At 37.1% G+C, this 10,759-nt stretch overlaps 1 protein-coding gene across 6 annotated transcripts in view; it reads left to right on the forward strand.

Moving 5' to 3' along the window:
• LOC139137148 (segment polarity protein dishevelled homolog DVL-3-like) overlaps positions 1–9,680 on the forward strand; it is a 103,377-nt gene extending 93,697 nt beyond the window's left edge. For all 6 annotated transcript variants that reach the window (XM_070705115.1, XM_070705116.1, XM_070705117.1 and 3 more), the window contains 6 exons: positions 815–874; positions 1,780–1,869; positions 2,149–2,283; positions 2,678–2,845; positions 3,469–3,690; positions 6,546–9,680. In XM_070705115.1, coding sequence (XP_070561216.1) covers positions 815–874; positions 1,780–1,869; positions 2,149–2,283; positions 2,678–2,845; positions 3,469–3,690; positions 6,546–6,784 — 914 coding nt within the window. In that variant the 3' untranslated portion in view covers positions 6,785–9,680. The remainder of the gene's footprint in view (positions 1–814; positions 875–1,779; positions 1,870–2,148; positions 2,284–2,677; positions 2,846–3,468; positions 3,691–6,545) is intronic.
• The last annotated feature ends 1,079 nt before the right edge of the window (positions 9,681–10,759 follow it).

Consider the following 10,759-nt stretch of genomic DNA (forward strand, 5'->3'; position numbering starts at 1 on the left):
TTCTGAAATTGCTGCAGTCTCACATTAAATTTGTGAAAAAACAAAATCAGGAATAGTCATGTGGGAAGAAGTGAAAGTAAACTGGAAGCCGTGGTTTGATGATGGAATGATGTGATTAGCCAATCAGGGTAGAATTTTGCAAAGTTTAAGCTGAATTTTTTTAAGTGAGCTTTGTGTTGGATATGAACTTGATCATCAACGCATTGGGTTACCCTGTGACCCAGGAGTGAGTTTCCTGTATACAAACTGTGTAAAATTACCCTTACATCAAGGAACTTTGCACCCTGGGGACAGATTTTCTGCCAGTTAAAAGCTTTTAATCATTCTGGTTTCTTATGCATTTCTGAACTAATTTCAAAACTTTTTTCAAGAAAATTGCAATTGGATTTTACCCCTGTCTGTAAAGTTTAGGTAATTTTGCAGAGTAACCTCAACTTTTTAATATTCTTCACTATAAAAGATAATATTATGAAGTTTTTAAGTCTAAGACAATGGGAAAAATTTGAGTATCTGCAGTTAAGTAGTGCAGAGTATATGTGCAAAATTTGAAATTCATGAATTTTAATTTGCAGTACCTTTATCAGATTTGTATGTATTGGTTGTGAAAATCATACTGCGTTCTGCTTTCAAACTTGCTTCCTTCTTTTCATGTACGTGTGTCTAAAATCATCCTTGCTGCTGTTATCTTGCAACATAGTGCGGTCAATAACTTCAGACTACCAGGGTTATACCAAAGCATAGTATGAATAGAAAAGACCAAATGTAACAGAATACAGTGACATCTCATCTTTTCATTTTTGTTGTTTTTGTACAGGTGAACCCGTCAGACCAATTGATCCTGGTGCTTGGGTAGCTCACACAAATGCCATGAAACGTAAGTCACCTTTCCCTTTCAGTTTACATCTTTGAATTCCTCAGTGGAAAAAAAAAACCTTACAGCAATTGTTGTTTCAGCATATGTACTGTGTTTTGATATGGAGTTCCGGTCAACAGTGTGTGTGATAATAACTATACTAGTGTTGTCATTTGAATTGTCTTTTGTTGGACTTGTAATGTCTACCGTAGTGTTCATCAACTTGTCATATGTAGCTCTCATGTTCTTACTCTGTATAATTTGAAGTATTACATACACTAAACATGTGGTGCTCATTTGCTCTTGTTGGGTGGGGGGTAGGAGGGGGTCTTTTCAACCTTCTCAGTGTGTAGTATTTGTCAGAAATTGTGTCAATGATGGTAAAATTGGATCTGTTGAGAGTGATTATCAAATGAGAAACTCCTCTTTTGTTGGGAAGATGACATCTTCATCACTGTAGTTGTCTACTGAACTTCATCTTTGAAATGTGATTACTATCATTGACCTCTTGACCACTGTGTACACAAGTACAACCCCTTTGCAATGCAATGTTAATGAAAAATACAGAATAAAAATGGGGGGAACCCCTGATGGATGGGGGATAAGAGGAAAATCTGTACCTACTGCTGTGAAACTGAGCTATGTGACCAATACTTGCAGCAAAAACTGATGTAACGCTCTGTAATTTATGTGTCTGGTCACACAGCTTGTGCCAATCAGTTACCAAAGCATACACTTTTCTCTGACCATCTGTTTTTTTGTCTCAGGATATGGTGCTCCTGTACAGTACATGTGCCCTATCTAACCTTGTTTCCCTGTTATGCTGCCTTTCCAGCTTCATAATTCACTTTCTGACTCCATGGCTCAAACCATGCGTGTGTGCCTTGCATGCTGAACTTACATTCAAATTTTCTTTCTGCGTGTAGAGTTTGGACGTCCAGGCCCAATCAGTCCATCAATGACCTCCATGACGTCCACCAGTTCCTCTATTAGTAGTTCTATTCCAGAATCAGAACGTGAGTACAATTTCAACATTGTCAAAAGAGAATTGTTGTTAAAATTCAAAAATATCATGTCACTTAGTCACTGGCAGATATTCGTATTGTGCCGGTTTGATTTATTATATTCCTTGCCTCTTCGGACTACTCAACAAACACCTCCATATTAGTGAATACAATGTGCAACATATATTTTGTGAACCATATCCCTATGTGACTTGCACTCTTGTCATATAACTCTCTCAAAAGACAGATGCATGGTTTACGTACATTGTTTTTCTTGGCCCTGTCTTTCAGGTTTCGAAGATTTTGGACACCTAACTGTTAATAGTGACATGGTGACCGTCGTCAGGGCAATGGCTGCTCCTGACTCAGGTCTTGAGATCCGAGATAGAATGTGGTTAAAAATTACAATTCCCAATGCATTTATAGGTAAGTCTTTGGTGGTTGAGGACGCATTAGCTGTCCTATGAGGGGAAATGTGTTCATTGAAATGAAAACCACTCTAAAACCATAAGATTGTGTTGCAGACATATTTTATTGCAAAATCAAAGGCAGTTTCTTCATTCTCAATCCTCATTGAATGTGTGCTGTGGAGACATTTCTCCTGTGCAAATTTCAAGGACGACCTTGCACAGCGCCCTCATGAGGTGACAAATATGAATACCGTTCATCTGTGCATCATCCTTGCTAATCTTCATGCCGTAAGAAATTCTTTTACAGTGCTTGCTGTATGCCCACCTGCTGTAAAACCTATATTTGAATTTACAATTTAACAATAATGTGTCACGAAACTGATATAAAATATTTCTTGTTTCTTTCCTAGGTTCTGATTTAGTCGAATGGTTATATTCACATGTTGAAGGTTTTACTGATCGACGGGAAGCTCGAAAATACGCCTGCAATTTGTTAAAAGCTGGCTATATTCGACATACAGTAAATAAAATTACATTCTCAGAACAATGTTACTATATTTTTGGTGACCTATGTGGAAGTAAGTACTATTCTGTATTTGCTTTTTCTCATCCCCTGTCTCTCTGAATGTTACACTTCCATTTTTTCCTCTGCAAATCATTATATCTCTTATCGTATGAAACTGATGGAATATTTCAAACTCTGAGGGTAAAATTGCCGAGGGGTTCACACTTTATCTTTCTCTTGTTGAACTGTTTTGATATCCCTGCCCCCTATACTATTTGTATTGATGAAATTTGTGTGCATACAGTCATTAATGACTGCTATATTGTTTTGTAACCATATTGTGAAAATTGAATACCATGCCAAAAAACATTGCAGTTCTATTTTCTATCCTCTTAAAAAGTGGATGAAAATCTGACGAATATACAAGTATTATTTCATAGAGTTGTTAAATGATTTGCAGTTTTCAGCAGCTGGTAGACATTTTTGTGGCAATTTCTTGATGTAGTCAATTGTATCGAACTTGAAAATAGTTACATTTGCAAAATGTCATAAACTATATGCCTAAAGGAAGAAATATTTGTCAAATACTTTAGTATTATCTTTTCATTTCTTCATACACAGTAGTTGTGTTTGGTATCAGTAAACTTTCCCCCCTTGCTATATATAAATAGTGTGGTCAAACTTTGTGTCCTACAGATATGGCTTCCCTGTCATTGAACGATGACGGTACGGAGGCAGACCAAGACACATTGGCACCGCTGCCCACAGCTCCCTGGATGGGCCCAGGCCCTCTACCAATCCCCGGCTACGGAGGTAACTATACTCCACAGACTGCAGGCTATAACCAAATGCCACAGAGTTTTGATAACGCCAGCTATACTAGCTTTGGTAATGGCAGCGTAGGCAGTGGCAGCCCTGGTAAGCGAATGTTACCCTTTAACTTTTGAACTTTCACCTCCCTTATTAACACGAGAAAAAAGTGTTGATTAACATGAAAGCCGTGACTTGACTTGGACGAGTGGCTGGAGTTTTAAAAATAAGTGTGTTACTAGCCTTCACGACACTTAAACTAAATCTTGTTGGTATTTTTTATGTTATAAATCTAAAGAATTTTGTTGCATCGTTGTTGGTGGGTTTACTGATTTGAGTATCAAAGCATGGGGTAAATTCAGTGTATGATGTCTGCTGAAAGTTTGTTTTCACATCAGTTTTAAAACATGAACATTGTCATAACTTTGATTCAAAAGTAAGAATGCACAGGACCATAATCATTGCTTACAGAAATGAAAAACCCAAAGTAAAATCTGATTTCAAGTTTTGATAAAACTTCAACTTATCTCAAAGTTTGCCCTCTCTCATTTGTTCAGGTGAGGTCCCAAACTTTGTTCACTGTTGTCGATATTCAAGGGGGAACCTCTTCCTCACCAACATGATCAACATAATTTTCTGTCCCATTGCTGTTCTCAAACTTTGCTTTCTCCCCTCCTCTTTACAAATTTTCTTCAACCTTCGCTGCACGTTGTTTGGCTGTTTGTTCCTAGTCTTGGAGTGAAACGAAGTTAAGTATATAGCAAAACATTTGATTCAAACTTTTCGGCAGGAAACATTTTGAACAAAGAGATGCTTGCGTTGTTGCATTTGCAAGTCTCAAAATAAACACCTGGTGTAACTTTGACACGTTCTTTATAGATGTTATTTTTTGCCACCCTGTCAAGTCAAGTTGCAAGATTCCCTTGTGTTTTTTTTTCATCCAAGCCATCAAACGCTGTGTGTGTGTATGGCTGAAAAGGTGACTCACCCTGTATGTGCAGTACAATATCGCCAAGTACTCAGCTGAATTTTGCTGTTTGCTTGAATTTTGCTTAATGTTATCTCTGTCCAATCTATCCCAAAAATGTGAAAGTGATCCCTTTTTTGTGTTAGAGTCTGCTTAATGTGTTTAAAACAATAAACAAATGGTTGACTCTTTGAGTTCTATTCCTGGCCAGTAATTAAAATGCAATATATGTTATTGCCTGTATTCTGTATCCCTTGTCTTTCTTGCATGCTTTGAAAACAGCAATATTGGTACAACATCAATGAAAAGTTAATTAGCATAGTGAGTTGCTGTTGGTATGGTAATAGTTTATCATAGGTCAATTTCAGCCAATCAGAAAATGGTATGGTGTTATTTTCCGTCTTATATTATACACCAAGTCTACTTATTGTGATAATAATTTCCTTCTTCAAATGTTATGTGGGCTTCGTAATGTTACATGAGTTGTGCCTATAGCACAATCCCTATATTGAGTATTTTTATGCCCACTAGCACAGAATGTGATTGAAATTTTCAAAACTATGTATCATAATAGTCACCACAAATCGTTAAATTTTTTTGAGTGATAAATTTTTTTAGGACACAAGAGGGAATACAATTTTCATAAAACTGTTTCAAGTATTGAAATAGTTGTTATTTTGTAGTTAGATGGTCAAACAGTCGACTGCATTTGAAGTAATCCTTGGCAGTGTAAAACACAATTTTAAATTTTCTGATTTTGTAGAGAAAATGTAGAAATGGCATTTCAGTTTGCTTGAGTTAAGTGTAATGATGAAATACATTTATGCATACACAAAAATGTTTTGATAACAGACTATGAAATAAGTTTACGAATTGAACATTTAAACCACAAAAATTGCTGATAGTTACAGTCAACTAGGTCTTCAATGTCAAGATACACTCACAATAAGAATGCATAGAATACAGAAATTATTACTTTTTATCATGACCAGACAGTTACTGAACTTTTCAATGCATATTCTGGAGTACGCTCAAAAAAGTGAACTTCTCACCGCACATTTTGGAGCAACCTAAAAAACTGAATGGTAACACAAAAGTGAAATATTCAAAGAAAACAGAAGTGTCAATTTTTCTGCCTGTCGATCTTTACCAGAAAAGGTTGAGTAGTTATTGCATATTCCTATATTGTCTGTTGGTTTAGACTTTTATCTAGCAATGAATATTACATACAGGCTGACCCTGCAGTTCTCATGATCTTTGTTACATGATGTTACATCACAGTGGTTTTGCTAGAGCTTTATATTCAAATATCAAGAATCTGTGATGATAAAAGTGTCACTGTTTGCTTGGATGTTTGTGACAATGGAAATACCATACCAAGACATTCAGTGTAGCTTTTTGTATCTATAGTGTATCAACCTTAGCCATTCAATGAATTTGTTTGTAAGTCTACAAAGTATCAATCTAGGCACTAAATTGATCAATGTAGCTTTTGTGCATACAATGTATCAATCCCATGCATTCAATATATCTACTTGTGCTACAGTGTATCAACCAGGGCAGTCAATGTATCTAGTTATTTCAACAGTGTATCTACCTGGGTATTTCCACATAGCCTTCTATGTGTTACAATGTATCCAGTTGGACATTCTTTTCTTGAATATGTAATTGAGTATTGTTGCCATTTTTGTGAACAATGATTACCTAATTATGTCTATGGAAGTAGAATGTCTGATTGAATACATTGTTACAATTTGCTGTTGGGAATATACATTGTAACAATTTACAGTTGGGAATATTCATAGTGCCATGTTCTGCCCATTATTGCACAGGAAGATATTTGCATATTTTCACACCAGAAAATACTTTAATTGGTCACATGAAGTGCAAAGCCATTCTGCTTTTCAGAGTCATCACAAAATGCACTGTATTTTTCCGGGTAGCGCCATGTCTTACAGAGTTTTTACCATCCACTCTTCTTTTTATCGCATCACAGGAAGCAGCGGTTCAAATCATAGTCAAGAAAAAGACCGGCGAAGCAGTCGCAAAGGCAGCTCAGGGGCGGGGAGCGGCAGCGAGTGTGAAGTCCCCCTCACACGAAGTCGGACCGCAAGTCGGGACGAACTTCCGCCCCCGCGAAACATAGGCACAGTGCCAGAGGACGTTGCAGGCAGTCGACAGTCTTTCCGTATGGCTATGGGCAACCCATGTGAATTTTTTGTGGATGTGATGTAATTGTAGTCTTTGACAATACACTTTTTGACGAGTACATATTGTCTCATACGCCAGCAAGGCATTTTTTCCAAAAAAAAAAGAGAAAAAAATTGCACCAGCTCGATTGTAGGAAATCAGTCTTTTGCATGTTTAAAAGAACAAAATTTTTAAAAGAGAAAAACTCGTAGTGTCACAGGTCTGCCGTGTCAGTCGGCTAGTGTGCAGTACAATTCTTTGTGTGGATCCAGCAGAACGTCATATGCAAGAATATTCAAACAAAATTTCTGAACAGACAAAACCCAGTAGGATACAACATAGCAACAGATCGGCCACGATATCTCCATTGCAACCAACAGATAATCAGGGGATAACAGTTCCATCGTCCAGATCACCACAGCACGGACTTGTAATGTCTTCAAGTGCCAGCCAGGTTGACCTTTAACCTCCTCAGCAGTTGGCAAGACAGAGAGGTCACACCATTAGGAAACTTCTCCATGGAATCTATGCAACTTGTTTGCCCCTGAAATGCACATCCAAGATCTACGAGTGTTGAGGTTCAAAAGATAGTATGGTACATCATCATTATTCGTCAACTCATATAACATGTGTTTTGCACAAGTCTCAATCGTTCTTTTTCTCGTAACCAAGGCAACAACTGATATTGTCATAGCAACAGCCATTGTTGTAGCAACAAGCATCTGCAACTCCCATCTTACAAAAGTGTAACTAAATTTATAGTGAGTTTTGTAGCAAGGGCTGAACATTTGAAGACATTTTTCTCGCTATTTGTATAAAAAGAATCAATATCCTTTGAAGTCAATATCCTTTTCCCCTTATAAGGACTGTATAATAGTGTTTTCATCTTTAACTAAAAGGGCCTGTCCACCATGATGTGCTTTGCAAGAAAAAGTTGTTTTTAACAAGCTTATCGTGGACATTATAGTTTACTCAAAGGTTTTTAGCCAATCAGAATAGAAGTTTTGTATAAGATTTTATAAGCTTTCTGGTAGACTTAAGGAGCTTCAAGTGCACCTTTAGTTTCCTTGGAAAATAGCTGTTGCTGGTGAGCTGTTTTGTCTTTGTTTCATCATAAGTGCCATTCTAAGATGGTCTCTGAGATTGTCAAAGTTCCCTGCCACTTTAAAAGTTACAGTTGAAATGTTGAAATTTATGCCACACATACACACAAACACACACCCCCATGATCTTTAGTTTCAAGGGAATGTGTTTTGTTTTAAAGTGGGTAGTTCCATGAAATAAGTGCATGTTCAAAAGCTATGGTCGCATTTTACCTTGCAATTTAATCCCATACCTATTGTTTTCCGGATCGAGTCTCTGGCAAATGCTGTACAGAAAGACTACACTACTTCCTTGCTAATCTCGAAATACTGATATTAGCTAACACTTGGAAATTCTAATGAAAATGGGAACACTGGACAAAGATATTCACCCAAATTACATTTATATTGGTTCAATTTGTCATATATTGTAGTCATTCCTATAAAAATATGAACATTGAACACCTTACCAACACCAGGCATGCCACGTCAGAATCAGATTCAGAGTATGTTCTGTCTGTGTGAATCCCTGTGAACACAATTCAGATTCACATGAAGAATCTGCACTGCTGTTGAATCAGGACACACACTTCAGATGAGCATAGTGTTCAGATGTTTACATCATGACCTTTGAACTTACAAGGGCTTCCACCATACGCAGGGATTTATCTGTTTGCACTGAAATAGATCTTTGTGTCATCCTGCAAACTGATACAAGATAAAAAGTGTTGGATTCACGGAACGCTTGATGGCTTTATGAGGGATATTTGCATAGGGAAAAATGTTGACAAAAGTTCATGATTTTGAACATGAAAGTGTCTTTAATCCGGTGCCGAGGTTAATGCAAGGATATAGCAGGGGCTTGGATGTCAAGTGCAAGTTTTTGAGAATGAAGGAACAGGTTAACCACTTTGAGTTGTAAGGTCTAGATTTCTTGATTAATACACAGTGTAGTTTATGCCATGATAAAAAAACATACATGCGGTTTGTCTTATAAGGTTTTGTATGATTCTCCATGTGGAATTGATTGCATATACCGGTAGTAACTTTTAAAGTCTGCCAAACAGCTTGAAATTTCTGTTTTCACAGCCAGACCGTTTGGATCACTCACAAAGAGGCAGATTTTCTCATCATTACTGAGATTTGTAGAGAGCTAGTTGGTGGCTTACAAGCTATAACCATGGACAGCCAAGCTACTTGACAACTTGCCAAAGTGTAGTGCTTTAATTACCACGTATCCGTTAATCAAAAATGGCCGACGATACCCTGCTCATATACAATGACTTTGGTGCAGAACAATAAACAACGAAGTAGTGTGGTGTGCACATCATGATTTAGCAAAAATTTATGAATCCCAGTTTTGTAACAAATGTAACAGCAGCTCTCCAAGATGTGAAGCAGAAATACTCATGTGCCTTTGTCCTGTTAAGCCTGTTATTATTTTGAGATTTTCTGTAGCACTACCAGGGGTTAGAGTTGGTCAGGTTGCAGCGGGCTGCTGTATCTACTTAGTGGCTGGAGAATAACTTCCGTAAAGGTCATTGACCTCATGCCAGTTGCACATCAGGACAACTGCGCTTGTTTGCAGTGTACATGAGAGCCATGCTGAATGTGGCTTGAAATGATACAGTGCTGTGATAAAGCCTAGGTGTTGACAGCATTTATTTTAAAAAAGCCCAAAATTTTAAGTTTTATCCTGATTTTTTTTTTCTGCACATATTTCAATGATCAGTAGCAAAGTTATACCTCAGAATATCGCAATATCTGTGTTCACCCATGTCATGGGAAGGCTCTGAACTTGGAAGTGGGGAGGAGAGAAGGTCAAAGGTCAAGAAATAAAAAAAAAAGGTTACAGTCACGCAGACAGATAAACCAAGTTCCGTTTCTGAGAAAGTTTTTGGAGGAAGTTGGTGAAAAACTAAAGAAATCATTAGGCATTATACTTAAATTATGAGAGCTCTAAATATAGTATTATACCCTCTAAGAACTGTCCACTTTTTTAATGGGGCTCTTTCTTAGCCCGTGTAATTCCAAGTAGATTTTTGAAAACAGTCAAGTTGTGTTTTCTTTTTTGTTGGATAAGGTTAAACTGTATATTTTAACAAAGGGACTTGTATTGTTCTCAGCCAAGACAACCGAGGAAGCTGTTTTATTTTTGAGATGAAAAAATTGTAATGGAAAGCTGGTATATATCTGACTGTAGAAAGCAAAATAGAACTTCTATAGACTAATAATACATGATTCGATCCCAAGGAAAATATGTCCATAAAAACTGTAGGACTTTATAGAGAATTATGCACAAGTATTTATTATGCTCTATTAACAAAAGCAGTCTGTATTTTTAAAAAAAAAAATTAAATTTTGAAAAACTGAAAAATCTACTGGAAGCTTTGAGCTTCCGTTTTACTCGTGCAGGCGGTGGAATCGTCTGCTATCATGTGTACCACATCTTTGAACTGAGAAAAAAGAGACGAAAAAACCAAATCACAGATGACAATAGATTTTAACACGCTAAATTCAGTGGTGGCATACTAGAAACTAATCATGCCGTGATTTGACGAGAGAATCGTGTATATTTGCATGTGCGCTGGGTTGAGGACTCGGCACACATTATATTGTACTGACTTCAGATTTCTATAGGTGTTTTACTCAAACCTGACTTGTGTAGAAAGTAAGGCAAGTGTGTGTATATGTGTCCTCAGAATTATTCATGGCTATTTTTCCTCATCCACTAGTGAGCAACGGCATTTGTATTATGAAAATGTCACTCATTATAAATGCATTTCATCCGTATTTATAGAGTTCATGGTCAAGTAGATAGCATTATACTGTGTCCTTTCATGTTAGTGCCATGGCCCATGGAATGAATTTGTGCCATGTTACAGATCTATGGGAAAAGAATCTGCGCCTCACATGTGATGGTCACATGGACGTGGTC

This window comes from Ptychodera flava, chromosome 7 (assembly GCF_041260155.1).
Source record: "Ptychodera flava strain L36383 chromosome 7, AS_Pfla_20210202, whole genome shotgun sequence".
Lineage (NCBI taxonomy): Eukaryota > Metazoa > Hemichordata > Enteropneusta > Ptychoderidae > Ptychodera > Ptychodera flava.